The sequence below is a fragment of the Stenella coeruleoalba genome (genome assembly GCF_951394435.1).
Source record: "Stenella coeruleoalba genome assembly, chromosome: 8".
In the NCBI taxonomy this organism is placed as follows: Eukaryota; Metazoa; Chordata; class Mammalia; order Artiodactyla; family Delphinidae; genus Stenella; species Stenella coeruleoalba.
The window spans coordinates 61,015,863-61,036,709 of NC_137154.1; the positions used below are offsets into that span (position 1 = coordinate 61,015,863).

Here is a 20,847-nt window from a genome sequence, read left to right on the forward strand (position 1 = left end):
AGCAGCTACCAAGGGACATCAACTCATAAGTTCTGGAAAAGGAGCTGTAAGTCTTCTTGTTAGAGGACATTCAAACAACCAACAGAAGAAGGTACTTGAGAATTAAGGGATGTGCTGGCGAAGGCTCCTAGAAGGAGATAATACCTAAACTCCCACAGGAAGTCTGAGCAGGCATTAGTGAGGCAAATGGGGTGGGGCGTGGAGAAGAGCATTCGTAGGAAAGAGGAGGTGAGAAAAAGAGAATCCTATGTGTTTGGGAAATTTGAACTCATACCATGTGGGTGGAATACAGACGCAAGGAAAGAATGATAAGGGATAAACTGGAGCTTAAGTGAGAGGTAGGAAGAACATGTAAGGCCTTGGAGGCCGAGCCAAGAAGGATGGATTTCACCTAAAAGTCAATGTGGAGTACTGAGTACCACAGTCATGCTTTAGGGTAAGAAAGATCACACTGGCTACAGTGTGGATAATGCACTGAAGGGGGCTAAAGACTGGGACATAACCACCAGTTTGGAGGCTGCTGTAATCCTGGTGAGAGACGATAGTGGCCTGAAGTGGGTAGTGTGTCTGGGGAAAAATAGGTGGATTTGAAAGGGATTAAAGAGGTGGAATTGACTCAGTGGCTGCTTAGATGTGAACAGTAAGAGCTGCTTTCTGGCTAAATAGATGGTAATCCCAAGATGAGAATACCAGAGAAGGATAATACTAGAATGCTCTAGAGATACACAGTGCATGATTTTTCTCTATCCCTGACTTTTTCAAATAAACCCTGAACATTGGGTAAATCCCTTAACTCAGTTTCTTCATCTGTATAAGGTTTTTAATAACAGCTACCACATAGGTTTATAGCAAGAAGCAGGACTTGCACAGATATAATCAAATGAGCTGGGACTAAATTCTGGCCCCAGAATAGCAATGATTTTAAATCCAAGTTACTTAACTACTATCATCTTCAGTTGTCCTATCTTCCCAATGAGGATAAAAAAGCTAAAAGGTTACTTGTAGAGCTCAAATAAAATAATGGAGGCCTCAATAGTATATCTCAAATACTTAGGAGCTATTATTAGTATAATCATCACATGTATGTTAAAAGTAAATGGCACATTATAAACTATTCTGTTCATTTAGTGGGCCAGTTTCTAAAGAAGTGAAGGATATGGCTTGGTATACTTGGGAAAGGGCAATGAGCAAAATTTTAACAGTGAACTCAAGAGGCAGAATAATGAACAGGAAACAATTGGTTCGAACTGAGATTTTTCAGCTAACGCATGGCAGGAAACACTGGGTCAGGAACTCTGCAGTTGGCTAACAGTTCATTTGTGTTTACGGTCAAGGCGAAGTCTCTGGAGGGCTCTATGTGGCAAGGCAAGTGGGTAACAGCACTTGTTAAAACTTAGTGCACGTCCACTCAGGCCCAATAAAACAGGAGATTCAAAGTTGCTGGGAGCTGAAAGGTCTATTGTACTGACTACCCTCATCCAAAGCAGAAGGTGGAAATGTTTCACTGAATTTTTCTTTTGGAATTTCTACGAAGGATTCTGGTCTGCCCAAAGAAACTTCATCCCAAGGACAGAACTGAACGGAGAGGGACACAATAGAAATAAAAACACTACAAAATGTTCCACGTTCTCATTCTAACCAGACTGTGGGCCCAGTGCGTGCAAGGGGGAGCTTGTGATGAGAATCGCAGATTTTCCAGCACAGAGTATGTTTTTGGCTGCAATTACGTCGGCTGTGGCAACTTACCAGACAGCCAGGAAATTCTGTGATGGTTTGGGGCCCTGGTAATTCTTTGGTGGCTTATAAATGTTCAGAAGGCTCAACTTTCGCTTGAGGTTTTTAAACTATGCAGTTTTGACATGCTTCATAGGAAACTGCCTAAGTATGGTTATTTAATCTCTTTTCGTAGACTTTTTAAGAACTCACAACCATATTTCTACCATTAAAAAAACAGCCCCACGTATTCACAGTGAAGCTGTTTCTGTGAATGAGGTTTCAGCAATGCTGGTGGGCAACCTTTTTCTGAGGTGACATGATCAACTTGTGTGTGTGTGTGGGTGTGTGTGTGCGCATGCACGCGTGCATTTAAAACGTTGTCTCCACATCCTGTATTCATTATTACAGTAGACATTTTATAGCTCAAGCAAGATTGGGAAACACCAATTTGTTCTCAAGGTTATTATCAACAGATGTTTTATTATTTTGATCACAGAAGACAAGTCAGTTAGAAGACCTGCTGTATGTGGGGCAACCAACATAAAATAATCTGAAAGAATGTTTCCACCATATGGCCGAGCCTCCATGTGACTATAAATTGTGCATTATGGATTTGAACTGGGTTAATACTCAATTTCTCTTCTCAGAATTCCAAGAATGATACACAGCCTTCTAAGACTAATTCATTAATTCAAGAACCCTGAGATTTAAAAGGTAACTGATTTCACAGTCAGTGCTGCCTTCACTTAATGTCATTACTCTTCCTTCCCCACTGAGCACAAATGCAGACACTATGTTCAAGTTGAGAAACATCACTTTGGAAACCAGAGGCAAGAATCCTCACATCAGCTGTTCAAATGCCAAGCTTTCCAAAGGGAAAATCACCATGCCATGTGAAACAACAGCACAGGCAGCCTGGATCATGGGTGGAGAGACATTGAAATTATAGAGCAAGAGGTTCTTTGGGAAACTTTAGCATTGAACCCATCTCAGTTCAGATTTCTGCTGTATCCCCTTTTGAGCTGTGCAACCTTGGACACATCAAGCTATCACTCAGTGCCTCACTTTGCAAGATAGTATGATGATAATTACTTCATAGAGTAGCTGCAAGTAAGATTACATAAAGTAACACAAATAAATTGAATCACATAGTTCAGATTTCCAGAATATTTTTCTATATATTTGAAAAAGAAATCCCCTGCTTATTCAGAAGAATAGCCACATCTGAGTGATGCATAGGTGGTCCAAGCAAAGCAGTGTACTGAGTTTCAATTACATCCTCAAGTGTTGGCACAGGAGTTGGTCCATTCACCTAAGGGCAGCCTTGTAGGCACTGCCAAAATGATAGACTGCTCTGAAAAGCATGTGTTGCAATTTCTGTTGGAACAGCCCAGGCTGAAAACAGCCTGTCCCTAAAGTAACATGTTTGCAGAGAAGGTGGTTAAATAACACTGACATGAGTTAAATTTTGAAGCAGTAATAAACAGCCCTCACAAAATACTTGGCCACTTGTATATTTTATCGTTGAACGCAGACACAGAGAAACATACCACGAACTAAGAAACACTCACTGTAATAAGCAGTCAGTGCAAAGGCCTGGGTTTTCATTTTACCACAGGAAAGTATGAAAAGCACTTTTCTTTTCTTCAGGCTTATGTCATAGACAGTTGCATAAAACAAGAAGATGACAGGCCTGGTCAACACTCCACAGTAGTAAATAGATCTCCCTGAAGTAATGACTCTCATTCACCTGTCTGTCTCCATTACTGCCTCTTAAGCTCTCTGAGGGCAGAGACTATCTCACCTCTCACTTATTCACAGCCTCTAATACACCTGTCACAGAAGAGATGCTCAATTAATGCTTGTTGAGTGAACAAAGCATGAATTCCAGGCATCACAATCGATGCATATCTATAGAAAGAAAGAAAATTTTAGGAAGGAAGGTAATAATCAGGAGCATTGGTAGAGGAAGAAGACTGTGTAGGAAATACTTAAAGAAATAGGGGAGTAGTGGTGATTCTGCAGAAGAAAGAGTCCAGGGACTAAGTAGATGTTGATTTCTTTTTTGTTAAAATTCAAGGCCTCTCACATGAAGAGAACTAGACCAGTAATAATAATAATAACTAGCTCTTATATAGTACGTATTAGGGCCAGGCACTGTTTTAAGTACCTCATTTTATATTTATGAACACATTTAGTCTTCACAACAACCCTATGAGAGAGGTATCATTATCATCCCTATTTTACAGATGAGTATACTGAGGTACAGACAGGCTCAGTGACTTGGTCCCATTCACAAAGTTGGTAAGTGGTAAAGCCACAGTTTGATCTTAGGCTAAACGGCCGTAAAGCCCACATTTGAAATACTTTGTTATGTTGTTAAAATAGTTTGGAAGAAATTACTAAAAGAGAATTCAAATCAATATAAGAAATATTAAACAGTGATGTTCAAACTTTAGAGGGTTAAAGGGTTTTTCCCACTTACTGGCAGTGGAAGATAAAAACTTGGTATTCGGAAGTGCTTCTCATCAGTCTAAACATTTATGATAGCTGCTTTAAGAAAAGCAAGTTTAAGTGATTTGGGGTGGTTTAAAATCCAATTTGACATGAGAGAAACGTTTCTTCTGATCTCTTAGTTTCAGAAATTAATGACCACATTTTGATATTTTTAGTCTGTTCTACCTGAATAGGCCAATTATTTGGATTTGTTTGCTGTTAAAACAAAACCCAAACAGCAAGAGATGGAGACAAAAGAGCAAGGCTGGAAGTTAAAGATGTGATTTAGACCAGGCTTTGCTCTGTATTGAGTGACCTTGGGAAACCTATGGCAACATTTTCTGAGCCTTCGCATCCTCATTTGCAAAATGAGGAGCGGCAAGTTTTCTTTTCCTAATTCACAGGGTAGTTTGAAGGATGAAAAGACATATCTGAAAAAAACATTGGAAATAATGAAGTATTCTTAAAGTATGAGATGTATCAGAATGTGTATATCAATTGAATGAAATAATAATACTGTATGCATAGTAGAACTACCAACCTCACCAATTTTAGCTTCGTAAAACCGGGATATATTTTCAAGAGGAAAGTTTTAAAAGCACAATTGGAACGCTGCTTGAATTGGATTTCTTGAAGCAGAAGAGTGCTAAATTTGCAAGAGGTGGTATCATTTTTGTTGCTGTTTTTCCCAAGTTAGGGTAGCATTACTGAGCTTTGAGTAAAGTTTAAGTAAATCGGGGGAGATGGGTGTGGCTTATTTCTCAAACATTAAGAAATAATCCTACAGAGAAATAAAGGCATCTCCATCCACCTAGGACTGTCTTTGTCTTTTGCTAGAAGCTGCTTTCAGCCTTCCGATGCTAGCCTAAGCCATTTTGCCATTCGGCTTAGTGTTTCCTTTCGATAAATGTATAAACCTTAAAGGTAATCTGAATATATCACGGCTGGTCTGAGAATATTTTACTCCAAAAAGTCTTCCATATTTTTCATGCTTACTAACGGCACCTCATAGTGACTGAAGACCGACCAACCAGCTCTGCCGTATACTAGCTTTGTGACCATGGACACGTGCCTTAACTTCGTTGACCTACAGTTTGCTTCTCTGTAAAAGAGAGGCCCTACAACTTATGTAATAGACTAATTGCTAAGATTTAAGATAACCAAAGAAGAGTAAGTAACATACAAAGCTAAAATTTCAATAAATGATGTTGATACACTTAGTGTGGCACCAGTATTAGTAAGAGCATGAACGTCGGCTCTGGCTTAAAAGAAGATCCTATCTGTCTCTCTGTCTATCTGTCTATCCATCCATCCATCTACAAACACATGTAAATACAAATACGTGAAAGAAATGTATATATCACAAAATGTACATAAAATTTATACATGTATGTGCATGTGTATATATATATATATGTATGTGTGTACACACACACAATCAGGATGAGAATCAAATCTCTACATCTTGTCAAAAGACTTAAATATCTTCTAGTGATTCTGTTAGTGATATACTTTGTTATTCTAGTGATTAAAAACAGCCAGATGTAAAATGCCAAATTAAAAGGATTTTAGCTTCTAAGGGCCTCAAAATTTATATAAAAGGTAGACAGGATATGAACACAGGGGACGATGAGAAAGCCCTGAGGTGATGAAAAGGATGGATAAGCTAACTCTGACTGGGGAACTTGACAACACTTTTCAGAGGAGGTAACACATAAGCTGGGTTTTGAGTAAGAGCTTCTCAGGCAAAAGTAGTAAGGGTGTGAAGAGCAATAATAGGAATAGAACCTAGTTGGTGATCCTGAATTAAATGCAAGGTGACATTCTTCTCAATGACTAAATGTGCTGTGTTTAATTTATGCTGAGTCTATACAGACCAAACATTTTTAAACTATAAAACTAGGTAATACATCTTGGAGGTTCTGGTGTCTATGAAAATTTTCATATTATGTACATCTTGTTTCTCCAAAGGATAGATGATTTGAAAGTATAAAAATGCATCAAGCTAAGTAGATAAAATATAAGCTTTTAAATCAACTAGTTCTAATCATTTCTCAAATGCTTGAAATAACTTTCAGTTTTCCTACTATGTATCTCTATTTTGAGATACTAGTGTTTTTTTCTTCTCCCTGTATTTTTCCTTTTCCTTTCTCCCCATTAAAGCAGTTATTCATTGTAGGGGGAGGTAAGAGGGAGTTGAAATCAGAAGCAGCCTGCAAAGATCTCCCTGCTTTTGTTTCCAAAAACCTAAGCCCTTTGAAGAAATTAAAGGGTTTTTGGAGGAAGTAAAAGGGGGGAGGGGAGTCCTCTGCAGAGGGAATTAGCGTGAGGCTTCCCCAATGGGGAGGGGGGCAGGGTGGGGACAGATTCACTGAACTGGAATAAGAAGCGAGAAAGAATAATTTTCAAAGATAAATGATTTTGAGGCATGTCTAAGAAGATGGGGCCCTAAACAGTTTGCTAAAGAGTCTCATGACCCATTTATATAATTTAGGATTTGTTTAGTTGCAAGTAACAAGACTCACAATTTAAACCGGCTAACACAATAAAGGAGATTAACAAAAATTCAGAAGGAGTGCTTCAGAGATGGTTTGCTTCATGGTCTCAAGATGTCACCAAGACTGTTTTCTACCCCATTTACCTACTCTGCCATCTAAAATGGTACTTCATTCTAAAGCTGGAATCCTCTTCTGGTCATAAAATGGCTCCAAGCTACTGTCTGAGCTATAGGCTCCATCACTTCATGACCGTGGAAAAGAGTGGGTTTCTGTCTCAGAATTCTAAGCAAGAGTCACAGAATTCACTGTGATTGTACTGGATTAGGTTGCATAGTCACCACTGATGGAGGCTAAGGGCCTCTATCAGTGCTCATTAGCTTAAATCAATAAGGACCTACCCCTTGAGTTCAGAGTCACTTTAGCTTCCATCACAGTACATGGGTTGTGTGGGAGAAGGCAGACATCTGAACTAAAATCCGGGCACAGTTAGCAAAAGGGAAGGGGTGAAAAGAATGAAATGGGTAGATAACTGACAAATGTCTACTATACTGGAAAGGTGTAGCAGAAACTGACAGACTGAAAGGGACAACTCAGAGAGGAACTATGGGTGTTGCAGCAGTCACCTCTGAGGAAACATGGCCAAACAATGTGTAGGTTGTCTTGTCACTGTATAAGGCCATAGAACTATGGGATAATTCCGGAAGGGGTTGAAGTGTTTGCGAAAAAAAGCACTAAGAGTGACTCAGTTTATATTTGCTACTAGCCTGATAGTTGACCTACAGAAAAATAGAGCTAGATCACTCAGAGTTTGTTCAGTTGCAAGTAATAAAATCCCCAGCTTTTCAGCTCTCAAGATCTAGTGTTTAGTGACTCAGGTGTGATTGCTGGGCCCCCGTCCTGTACTGCCTCTTGGGTCTTTGCTTTCCAGTAGTCTCAGGATCTAGTACCTCCATCAGGATTCTGAAGTCTCAGGGCATCCCTGAGTTAGAGCTTTCCTTGCCAAACCTCCTTCACTATCTACACCTCGTTGATACAAGTCAGGAAAATAGATCTACTCTGATTAGAAAACTCAATTGGGAACAATGGAGCTTTGCCATTTCCGTGCAAGTCTTTCCATTGTAGATTTCATCTTAAAGCTGTTAGTTTTAGAAGTACCATTATACTAGCATCAGATGTGCTTGTAATAATCAAGAGCCATGTTGAAAAAAGATAGGGGTGATAGTATAACAAGTGGCTTGCAGAAGAAAATATACTGGTCAGTTTAGATGATGTGAGGGCACTACGGCTCACACTAAGGAACTGGAGAGAGCACTTGTTAATACCCTGGTGACAGTGTGTGGGGTGAAAGAAGGGAGATAAATCAGTTGGGAGGTATAAAGAAAATGGAGAAGGCTGGAGACAGCAGCTGAATTTCAGCTAAATGCATTTTGTGCCAATTCATCTATATCAGACCTTTGAAGTATGTTTACCAGGTGATCTTCAATCCTGAGACTTTGATGCTTACATCTAAAGAAAAGTTAGATTAATGACCCACCCAAATGTCTGTAAATCATATTTCTAACAGTCAATTTTTTTCTGAAATCTGAGGCCAATGGTTAACACTGCAAACTTGCTAGTTTCCAAACCAGAAAAGTTTCTAGACAGTAGAGACCTAAGTTCATAGACCTGTCACTAGGCATTCTCTTTACTTGCCACTTTTTAAAAATTGTTCTTTAATTCTGGGAGTTGAAACACAGTAATGGGTTACATTAAAGGGGATGGTATGTGTAAGCTTTGGGGTATTAAGGTTTATTGCAACCTGCTAAAAACATTCTCTACCGGAGAGCTTTGCTTTATGAACTTACCTCAGCGGTAAGAGGCCCAATTAGAATTTAGAGAAGATACAGCTAAGCAAGGTGGCATTTATTTTGAGGACAGGCTATGGCAGCAGAAGCCTAGGGCAGGACCTATTCAACAACTTCCACACAGTGATAACTAAAATACAACACCAAGATACATCTGTATAAGTCCACTTGTTGGCGAGTTATGGATGATGGATTTGAACTAGTCTGGCTAAGAAGAATTTAAGGGAAGGGCTCATCTAGCCACTGGAAACAGAGTGGCTGTCTGGTTGGGTCTTTAGGACAGATATAACGTAGAAATTGGATGCTGCCAGTTCTTTCTCTCTCTTTCTCTCCCTCTTTGTTATCTTCTGTCTCTGGCTCTCTCAGCAGGAAGCCTCATTTTCTCAGATGAGCTTACTCCACGAGGCAGGAAATTCATACGGCAGCCACTCTTACACCTCACATCTCACAGCTATACTGCCCAGTTGGAATGCAGCACCTCTCATCCCCCAAACTCCAGGGTGAAAAATCCTGAGGAGCACTCTTATTGGCTCAGTTTGGCTCAGGCATCAGCCTGTAAACTGTACATCAAATCCCTAAGAAAAGTTTTAAAAGTCAAGATTTCTCATGTTCCACACTCCTGAGGCTCTGAGTTATGTGGTCTAGGGCACGGCTCAGGTATCTCTATTAAGTTTTTACTAGCTTGCCTGGTAATTCCAATAAGTAGCACTAGACCAATCAACTGTATGACCATGGGTACTGTAACTGGCAGGTGGTCTCGGAATGATGTGGTTGGAACGGGGCAAGGAGCAGTTCCCCCAAAGGAGGACGTTCTTCTTGCAAGTTGTACTGTGCAAACAAAAAGAAGAGTGGCTCACTATATCTCTACAAAATATTTTAAGGAGGTATTAGAGCATCTGAAGCAAATATCATAGCCTGAAGCTATTGAAAACAAAAGAAAACACTGTGACTGCTTGTCTAGCTGGGAACTAAATTTTTGTGAGCTAACAAAGAAGGGAAGCTAGAGCTACGAATAGTGTGGGGTTATTCTAGAGGAAGCTATGGCTGCAAACTCAGGGCAGACTCCTTTTATATACTTAACATGCTTAAAAAACACATTGATAATTGGGCACACATACATTTTGGAGATTACTTAAGAAGCTTATCATTTACCATAAATACAGTCTCTCTCTCTCTCTCTCTCTCTCACACATACACACACACACACACACACACACACACACACACACACACACACACACACACACGTCCACACGAAAGAAAAGCATACATTTGCCACTTGACTTAGCCCTAGAATCATAGCCTGAAGTTATACCAACAGTGACATCTTTAAAAATAATGAGGCTTAGATAAAGGTGTGAGTATTCACTTTATAAAAACTAATAATACTGAGAATCTATGCCGTTCTATGAACTATTTTAGGCATTTTACATATGTTATTTCTATTTTTCACAGCAATGCTGTAACAAAATAGATATCAGTGTCGCATTCATCATGAAGAAAACTGAGGCTTCACAGGCTGTCACTTGTTCAAGGTCACATAGAAAGTGGCTGATTCTGGATTCAAAATAAGGTCTGAGTTCAAAGACTGTGCTTTTTTTACTGCTTATGTGAATCTACTTTTGTTCTACAAATCTTGCAATACCTTCCACAAAGCCAATAAAACTTTGATCAAAATTCATACATATTAAATGTTTTTATATCTAAATACACACTTAGGTTTGGATGGTATCTATGTCCTTAAATAGACATATGTGTGCATATATTTCAAACACACTAAAATATACACTGGTAATTGGAAATACATAAAATTTAAGAAAATTATCTAGCATTAAAACTTATTTAACTAAAATAGAATAAGACTGTGCTATAGCTGACTATATGAAACCCCCTCAAATACCTTCAGGACTCTGGCTTGTTGTTCCTGTTACCACTAATTTGAAATAGCTAAAGAGACCCAGAAAAAACCCAGACATTTAGAAACCCTAAAGCCTCTACATTACTTGAAGCAATAGACCCTTAATTCCATTTGAATTTAGGAATTTTCATCTTCATGAAAACTCAATAGTGTGAGATAAATAAATTTGGCCTAAGTGATTCAGACATCCAATGAATTTCTAACTAATTTGATACCTGGATGAGTCTGGAAAGTCCATCAGTAGACAACTTTAATGGGTCACTTCTTACCTGCGGTTCACAAATACTGTTTAAAAAATTCCCACGTTACCCACCTTATACCCCAAACTCGGTTCACCTGCAGGAATTTGCAGGGTGCAATAAATCAGTCACTTTTCTCTGCCCTATACATCTGTTTATTTTATCATGGGTCAAATAATAAGTAACAAAAGTCAATGATTTATATTTGGGAAGATGGCTCAGCTCTTTGATTTTTTTTTAAATTGCAAAAGAATATCCCTGACTTGTCAGACAGAACATTTGTATAGTGTCACACGGTCATAAATTGTGCAGCTGTCAGGAAAGCACTGCAAATGTTCTTTTTTTTTAGAGGCTGGGGGTAGGGGTTGGCAGATGGTCAGATAGTCACTTCAACATCTCTGCTAAATTGTAGACATGCATGCTGGTCAGGGTTATGAAGGCATGATGAATCTATTATCCATGCTGGGTCAACTAGCTTCTCTTGATACAAATCATGTTAGGGGTACGTAACCTATTAACTTCATATATGGATAATGGATAAGTCACTCAGAGGCATGAACTTTATACTCAGCTACCTTTATTAATGTCACAAGAGCTGAGGGTGTCAGAAAGGCTTGAAATATCACAGGTGTCCATCGCTGAGAGGCCCAGATTGTGTTAATGAATTTCTTGGATTACTGTCTAGGTATCTTTGAGTTCCTTGCTCTCTCTAGCATTTTCCCATCCTACAGAACATCAGAATCTGTTCTTCTAACATTCTTAACATATTTTGAATCATCTCCTCTTTCATCACCATTGACAGAATTTAGCCATTAATTATATGTCTTAAATGGCATACCTGCATCATCTCCTGAATCCCATGAAATGTACACCCAATATTGCAGCTAAAGTGATCTTTTGAAACCACAAGTATGATTATGTCACTTTTTCTGCTTAAAATTCTCCAAAGGCTCTCTACTGCCTTCAAGATAAAATTTAAAATTTAAGTTTAAATGTTATCCAAGGCACCTATATTCCAAGTCCTCTCCATCTCTCCAGCCTGGTCTCTCTCTCTCCGAGTCCTCCTTCATACCTTGAAATGCAGTCAGTCATCTTGAACTACTTGCAGTTCCTTCAGCATGTTACTCTTCCATGGACCCTTGAACATTTGCACTTGCCGTTTCCTGAGAGGCCCTCTTCTTCTACTCCCTTCTCCATGGCTAGCTTCCTCTCACCTTTCTTAACCCAAGCTCAGGTATAATGCCTCAGGGGCGTACTCCATTCTGGGCCAGGTAGCCACAGCATTCTGTTCTTCTTTATGGTTTCTGCCTAGTTACTTCTCTGTGTCCTCCCCCAGGCGGTGAAATTTTATGAAACAAGGACTGTGCCCAATGCCCTTGTTCAGAAAGTGTTCAACAGCTAAATGTACAGAAGACATGTGTGGGATTCACCATGTGTGGCAAGTGGTCAATGCATTGAACAGTGATGCTCTAGGAGAGGAGTCATCAGCTTGTCCTCAAATTGTCCAGTGGCTTTCCCTTTTCTTTTTATATCATCATAGTAATATAAAGAACACTAGAATAAAATTCCTTCCATCAGAGAACTCACAGATCAGTGGAAAGACATTTTATTCATCACTTAGTGTGAGAAATTCTCTCCTTGTGTTAATTTATGAAGGGGCACCTTTCCTAAGAGGGGAAGTCGAGAAAAGTTTCTTGGAGAAAAAACACTTGAGCTTAATTTGGTGCAGTTTAACTTAGTGGCAATGAGCTTAGGTTTTCATGTCTGTTGGGTATGGGGCTGAATCCTACTTCCATTTTTACTAAGATTGTGACTTTTGACAAGTGAGTTAATTTCTGAGTTTAATTTAAACTCATTTAAATTATGAGTGTCCTAATGTGTTAAATGAAGTTAGCAATATCCACCTCACAGGGATGTTACTAAAGGGGATTAGTTTATTACTAAATTAAATGTTATGGAGATGGAATGTAGAAAACGTGTAAGCTGCAAACACATATAGCAAAGACCATAACTTCATCATTGGATGTCTGACATCTAACCAAGTAACTGGGGAAGAAAAAAGGAAAAAAAAAGGGAAAGCTGGTATGAAAGGAGTTCTTGTTAGATTAACGTAAACTGTTCACTGACACTGGGAAGCTAGGTTTTAAGCTCCACATTGATCCTGATAAATAACACTTGTGAGAACTACCACATTAGCATAACGGAAATGTTAAGAATAATTATGATGCATGCTATTCTAAACCTTTATCTTAACGCGTGGATTACTCACAAGAGTCCTGGGAGGTGATTACAAATACCTTAGCCTCATTTTCAGATGTAGAAACTGAGGCACAGAAAGGTTAAGGATTCAACTCACAGTAACTTGACCAGCAAGTGATAGAGACAGGAGTCAAACATAGGCCATGTGTCTCTACTTCACTGTACTTAGAGGCAGAGCACAGGCATAATCCAATCACCCACCAAATAGTCACTGAATGCATACTACGTTCCAGAGACTGTTCTAGGCAAACTGGATATAGAGTTGACTATATATTTATATATAGTATACATTTAGGGGGGGCATAGATGTTAACAAAGTAAACAATAATAAGTACTATAAATTTCAGATATTAGTAAGTATAATTATAAAAGAATAAAGCTATGAAAAGGAAAAAAGTGTGATAGGGAAGCTGGCACTACTTTAAATGGGGTACAAAGGAAACATTTTTTCTGAGAAGGAGACATTTGAGTTGACATTTAAACATTGAAATGAGCAGACCTTATAAAGAGCTGACAGGAGACTTTCCCAGGCATATAGAATACCATATACAAAGGCCTCGAGTTGAGAAAAGCTTGGCATTTGAGGACTGATGAGAAAGTCAGTATGGCTGAAGTGAAATGTTCTAGATGTTGATGGTTAGGGCATAATATTGGAGACAGAAGCAGAGGTCAGATTGTATAAAGCCTTGTAGGTGATGATAATGAGTGTAATCATCACCTCTCGGAGGGTTTTAGGAATGAAAGGGGTAGGATCTGGTTTCTATTTTGAAAAAGGTTACTCTGGCTACTTTGTGGAGAAGAATGGGCAAAAGTAGAGGTTATTGCAGTGGTTCAGGCATGGGATGATATTGACTTGGACCAGGATTCAGCAGAGCAGGTGGTAAGATGCAACTGATTTTGAAATATATTTTTACGGTAGCACCAGTAGGACTTGTTCTGGATACGGAGGGAAAAGAGTAATTATACAAGACTCTTAGATATTATTATTGTTTTGGGGGGCCTGAATTACAAGGAAAATAATAGAGCCAATTAGTTAAGATGATGAATATTAGGGTAGAAGCAGTTTTGGCCCTAAGGATAGTGAGTGCAGGGAAATCATGAATTCTGTTAGGAATATATCAAGTTTAGAAGATCTTCTTAATGTTCAGGAGAGATGCCAGCTGGACAGCTAGCTGTACACATTTGGAATGTGAGAAAGAGGTCATGACTTCAGATTTGGGAATCTGAAGTTGATAGTTGGTATTTAAAGCCATGGGTCTGGATGAAATCACCAAGGGAATGAGGAGAGATTACGAAGAGGTCTGTGCACTGGGTTTCTGGAGTGTTCCAACAATTAGAGGAAGAGCTGGTGAGGAGACTGAGAAAGGGCACTGAAGACATGGTAAATAAACAGGAGAGTGTTTTGTTCTGGAAGCTAAGAAATTAACATCTTTGAGGAAGGAGGCAATGACAGCTGCATCAAATGCTACTGAGAAGTCAGTTAGGACTGAGAACTGATGCTTGTATTTAGCAAGATGGAACCTGCTGTGACTTTGATAGGGACTGTTTTAGGACTACTGTGAGGATGAAAACATGAAATAGGTTAAAATAAGAAAAGGAGGTACTAAAGTGGAGTTGATGCAAATAGACAATTTCCCTAGATTTTTGGTTAAGCAAAATAGAGTAATGAGGCAATAATGGGGGTGGGGAACATTGGGTCAAGGGACATACTTTTTCTTTAAGATAAGAGATATTACATCATGTCTATATTAAATTTATCTGGGAAAAAGCAAGAGAGAAACTGATATTGCAGGAGAGAGAGGAGAAAACTCCAGAAGCAAAGTCCTTAAATGGATAAGAGGTTATGGAGACCAGGTCACAGGTGAAGAGCTGGCCTTGGAAAGCAGCAGGGCAAATTCTTTCATTGTAACGGGGAGAGCATACTAGTGGACCTGGTGGTAGGAAAGTAAGGTGGTTTTCATTTGATCGCTTGGATTTTCTCAAGGCCATATGAAGAGAGATCAAGAGTTAAGAGTGAGGATGAGGGAGGGAGTGTTTGAGATTTGAGGGAAGCAAATGAGATATGAAACTTTTGTCCCAGAGAAAGAAAAAGTGATTCTTCTAAAGAAATGTATAAGAATTGCTTGGGTGTTTTGAGCGTTCATTTGAAACCAATGGCTATAAATTTAAAGTGAGATGACTAGGTGCTTCTCTCGCTACGTTCAGTTACACAGGTGCTGGCATGGAGTAAGTAGGAAGGTGTAGGTCTAACCAGGGTAGATTAACAAGGGCTGAGAGTTTGCTGGATGAACACAAAAAAAGAGAGAGGAAAAAAAAATGTTGAGCGTGCGAGAAGGAGAATTAGAGTGATGGGACCAGGAAACATATGCTATAGGGGAGGAGGAAGGGGAGGGCATAAAGAAGGGTGAAAACAGGAGGTAAATGGTGAAATCAATAATTCGAGGTCCCAATGGGGGTGAAGAATTTTTGGAGTGGGGGCAGTAGAATAAATGTTAAGGGCAGAGAGGAGGTGGTGTTCTGAGAAGATGATGCTTGACACAGAGGTCCTGGAGGGGGTACAGCTAATGGGCACCACAAGGTTCAGAGTGTGGTCAGGAACCCTAGGGCAGGAAGTAAAGGCAGTGAGATGGCAAGCTGTCTCATGAAGCAAGTAAGCATCAGAACACATACTAGAACCCACAATTGTCTGACTCCTAGAGAATGTTCTACCTCACACCTATGTTAGCTTCTAACTATTTCTGACCTGTAAAGCCGGGGTAACTAAATGGCGTTTTACTTCAGAGATAGAGAGGTTGGCCCCGTAAGAATGAGATCTGTGTAGCTGAACAAGGTCTTACATTTGGAAGGCTCCTGCTGTTGCCATCTTTTAATTCTTACTAGTTTTTAAACAAGGGCCTCACGTTTTCATTTTGCACTGCATCCCACAAGTTATGTAGCTAATTCCAGAGAGAAGATTAGTAATTTAGAAGGAGAAATGTCTTCTCTTTTCTCATTGAAGCTAATTTTCCACAAACCTCACTTTTCTCCATTTAACCTGCCTTTAAAATTTTATCAAAGTTCATAATGGAAGTTTTAAAGAACCCATCTGTCAAACTCTTAACTTCTAATGTAAATTTCCTTTTAAAGCCACTCACAATAAAATTTACGCTGGAAGTGAGAAATTCCCTGACTCAGGAAAGTGAATTATCAGTAAACTGAAGAGGAAAAATACATGTAAATGTAGATCTAGAGTCTGACTTCATGCTTGAATGATAGCTTAGGAAAAATACTTACATTTTTATTTTTTAATATATGTATATTACATGTTTATTATGGAAAGTATAGGAAATAAATATAAACAAAAAGAAGTAACTAAAAACTACCCAAAAATCCTTAACTTTTTAAAGACTTTTAACATTTTGGTGTATATTCTTCCAGGCTTTATGTAAATAGTTGTGAATGTGTATTATTCATATATAGCTTTATTTGTGTTTATTGGATTATATTTAAATGTCATTTTTAAACTTGATTTTTAATTTAATAATAGAGTCTGGTTGGACTGCCTATCCTTGTAATTAAATATTTTTCTAAAATACTATTAATATAACTCAATTTTCTGTTATGTGGACATATAATAATGTATTATTAAATACTTGGCTTTTTCAGTCTTCACTATTATAAACAATACCAATGTGAACATTCTTTGTAGACTTGTGTATTTCTATAACTCTTGGGTCAAAAAGTGTCCATTTTAAAGCTTTTGATCCATGTTTCTAAACTGCTCTTTCATGGCTACTCCAATTCCAGGCCCACTCAATGGCAGTGAACATTAACATTTCTTTTAAATGTTTTGTCAATGGGGTTGACAAAAACTGTTTAGTACCATTGTTTTCTTTGTTTAATAATAAGGTTGAGCAGGTTTTTGGATGTTACTGGCCTTTTCTTTTTTGATGAATGTCCTGTTAATACCTTTCAGTCATTTTTTTTTTTTCTAGGTGGTCTTTGGCCTTTCTTTTGTTCTTCTGTAAAATATCTTTATATATTAGGGTTATGGTACACAGAACTTCCCTAATTTGTCAAACCCATGCCAAGGTCTTAACAACACACTGGCAGAGCTCTGCAGGGTTGCTATGTTTTTCTCTGTGGGGGAGGTTTTAAAATCCATCACTTGTTTTTTTAAACTAAAAAATGCATGGTAATGGTAGTTATGAAGATAGTATTAATATCACATAAATGAAAATATTTTATAATATATCTTAAAATGTACAGAAAAACATGTATAATGAAAACAACAGGAAAAGAGTATCATACAAGCTCACTGAATATTTGTCTTTCCTATTCATTTCTCCAAATCCTGGCAATGTAGTTTACATACTGAACATTCTGGTGATTCGGTCTGCTTGTCTCCATGCCCTCCACTGCAAGCATTTCATTAATATTCTCATTGTGAGTGCTGTTAGAAATTTCCAGGGTATAAGACACAATCGCACATTTTCACAAGACAACCCATTAGGATGCAGAATGTGGAATGCAAGATTAGGGTTTTGGATTATTGGGTTTTTTACTTACCCTCTCCAGTGTAATTTCTTCAAACTCATATTCAATTTCTGTTCCATTGACCTGTAAATAGGAAAAAAAAAAAATAGAGAGACATATTAAATACATTTTGAGGAGGAGAGAGCTGCATTTTAAATAACATTAGGGGGTTAAATTTCATCCTGGCTATGAATAAACCGCACTTTATTGACGTTTGTGATTGTATGTTTTCATCCAAATGAAATATAATCCAAGCTATTCTAAAATGTGAGTGAGACTCTAGAAAAAAAATGCTTATTGCATCCCTTAGAATTTTGTGATGTTTGGGGGAGAGGAAACAATACAAAATGTGCACTCTGAGTTTACAAAGAATAAACCAACTAGGGGCAATGTTACAGTTACAAGGGGAAAAAAATTCCTATTATCTTTAAAATTTTCCATGAATAGACACTAAAATATGACCTTAAGAAATCAGTGGCAAGGGCAGCACAACCATATGACATTTCTGGCTGTTAAACAGCATTAAGAATGACCATGTCAGATAAGAAATGCCTTTTCTTTATTGGTTCAAGCTCAGGTAATTTATCCCCACTATCCTCTTGTTATATTTGTTGGGAAGCCCTGGACCATGTAACCATGCCTTCAGTAGCAATGAGAAAAGAACAAACCGGGACATGTTTGAAATTCCTAGTGAGAAAGCATTTTCACCATCCAACCAACCCTTAAATTTATTTAAACTTACAGAGAGAAACATTTTAAATATAGCCAGGCAACATATAACATATGCCTTAGATTTCAACAGACATGAATACAGAATATATGAAGAGCTACTTTAAAATAATCTAACAAATATTCAATTCCCACTTTTATCTATCAGAGCCCTTCTCAGCCAGACAAAACCTCTGAGCAAGAAAATTCTTGAATAGGCCGTTTCTTTTTTCTTATATATGTCTTGGCAAAACCATTCACATTTAGAAATCAGCCAGAAAAATCTAATTTTCAACCAAAAAGCCATAATTTTTGTAATGTTCTACCTTCAGTTTACTGTCCCTTCCTTAGAAGAATTTAAATATAGTTCTTACATACTGAGAGCTCTATAGAAGGCAAGGATCAGATAGCCCCATTACCTAATAGAGGCTGGCAAAAAAGAAATGATGAAGGGGAAAAAAAGTGAATGAATGAATGACTGAACTAAGTAATTAAATTATTTATCTGATTTATAAACACAGACGCTTGTGGGTTCTCTTCCATAAGGAATTTGTATATGGTATCATTAATTGAAGGCATAACACTATCATCAGCAAATAATAAAGAATGACAATAGACTTTACTTATGTGTGCCCACCAGCCACTTAGAGCATGTTTTTGTTTGATTTTCTAATTACGTGAGCTAATTGGGGAATCACATTTTACTGTGTTACTATATTATCAAACAGCCCTAAACCAAATTTGATTTTCTGGGCTTCAGCAACTTAATGGCTCAGAGAAGAGAACTTGATGATGTTAGAACTAAGCTTTAGCAACTTTATAGATATATTTTTGTTCTTCACACGTAAAAGTACAAAAGGAAACTCAAAACTCCCTGTATATGTGTGTTTCCATATTAATCCTTTTTATTCATAACTTTTTTTAGTTGACAGAGAGAAGGCAGAGGGGGAAGGCTGAGTCAATGTGATGTGTTTTAATTCTCGCAGTGTGGCTCCATGGAGCTCTTCTTTGCTTCAGTGCTTCTCTAGAGTGGAGCCCTTCACGTTATTAAAGTGTTGCAAACTGCAGAGAAAAAGACAACTTCAAAGAGAAGAAAACAAGCCTCAGATAATAAATATCAGAGGTGAAAATTCTGTTAGGAAGTGCTTAAAAGACAAGAATATTGTAGTGACAAACATTGCATAGCTGGGGTCTACCAAAATCTTTGCTGAACATTTGTATGATCATATATGTTGACTTTTAGATCCTAGAAGCATTATTTATACGCAACCTAATCTGTATTCAGAAGTTCCCCAGTCAGCTAGGTGAACCATTGATGGCTTACATTTACTCCATGGGTCTTTAGTTTTCAACCCAAGAAAATTATGTCATTTGCCTAATTCTGTAGTATCCAGGATCTCTTTGTAAGAGGGGAAGATGACATCCAGGTTAGGATGTAACCTTACCTTTAAAAGAACATATTCCATGACTATAACAGGATTTAGTGAAATTATAAAGAAGTGAAAGGATTTTAGCATAGGCGAAGTAACATTTCAACCTTTAATTGAGGAGCATTTAAAACATGGAATAATAAGAGCCAGAGTGGGAATTTAGGAAAGACATTTAAGAGGTTCTAGTGTTTATTGTTTCAGTCACTAGGAGAGCATGATCTGTGTTCTGCCTAAGGACCTCTAAGATAAGAAATCCTACAAGGTCCCTTGGCAAAGACCTTGGGGGAAAGAATGAAATAGAAAGAACTAAGAATACCTCCATTCTAAACAGAGGTATATAAGAGTACGCTGTGACATTTGTGAAAATTTAGTTAACTTTTCAGAGGAGTACACCAATTCAACAGTCTTTAAATATTTTTTGTTCACATTTGCTTAGAAGAATGGTTGCTTACTGAGTGGTAAGGAGACAAAAGGCATGAACAGTAATTCCCTCCTAGCCATAATTTCGTGTATTCTTATTCAGAAAAACCAAGAAAAACTGTTGTGAATGGCTCCCATCATCTGCTGGGGGGGCGTGGTTTACAGTCTATTGTTTGAACTTGTCTCAGTGGCCTCACTCTACTCCCAATTAGTTTGACAATATATGCCTTTTAATTCACAAAGGATTCTCTTCCTGAAAAATACTGCCAATTATATATGGTTTTTTTTTTTTTTTTTTTTCTTGAGCAGTAATACTTCCTGTGATATTTAAGCACCCTGGTAATGTTTTATGATCCTGATAGTTTAGAGCCTGTACAGCGGCATGGTGAGGGCTCTCATTATTTCAGATCTGGCTCTGACCATCACTGACCGTCTCCCCTCCACCTGGAAAAGTGAGAGGATTGGCAGTATTTTAGACATGGAGGGTCACTAAAGTAGATGGAATTTCCCAGTTTTGAAATATGTTTTTCTTCAGATACTTGATTTTTCTGAACCTAATGGTTATGTAGTGACAGCTGGTAGGTTTCCATGGTGGCTAGAAAATCAAATTGATGCCACACATTGTCCTGCATAGTTCTGGGCATGTAGCCTTCCTGGCCTCATACGGAAGTTAAGACAAGAGCATAACTTACTCAAATTCAAACTTGGTATTTAAGGTTCTAATTTCATAAACTTTGAATATTTTTCATATATTTTTCTCTCTCTGACAGTCTTTAGGTTAATTTCCCTGATTTTCTTTTTTTC

The 20,847-nt window shown here is 38.1% G+C and overlaps 1 protein-coding gene across 19 annotated transcripts in view; it reads right to left on the bottom strand.

The window, feature by feature from the left end:
* DLG2 (discs large MAGUK scaffold protein 2) overlaps window positions 1-20,847 on the bottom strand; it is a 2,041,348-nt gene that overhangs the window by 657,967 nt on the left and 1,362,534 nt on the right. For all 19 annotated transcript variants that reach the window (XM_079928919.1, XM_079928924.1, XM_079928927.1 and 16 more), the window contains one exon: window positions 17,519-17,569. In XM_079928919.1, the coding sequence (XP_079785045.1) occupies window positions 17,519-17,569 (51 nt within the window). The remainder of the gene's footprint in view (window positions 1-17,518; window positions 17,570-20,847) is intronic.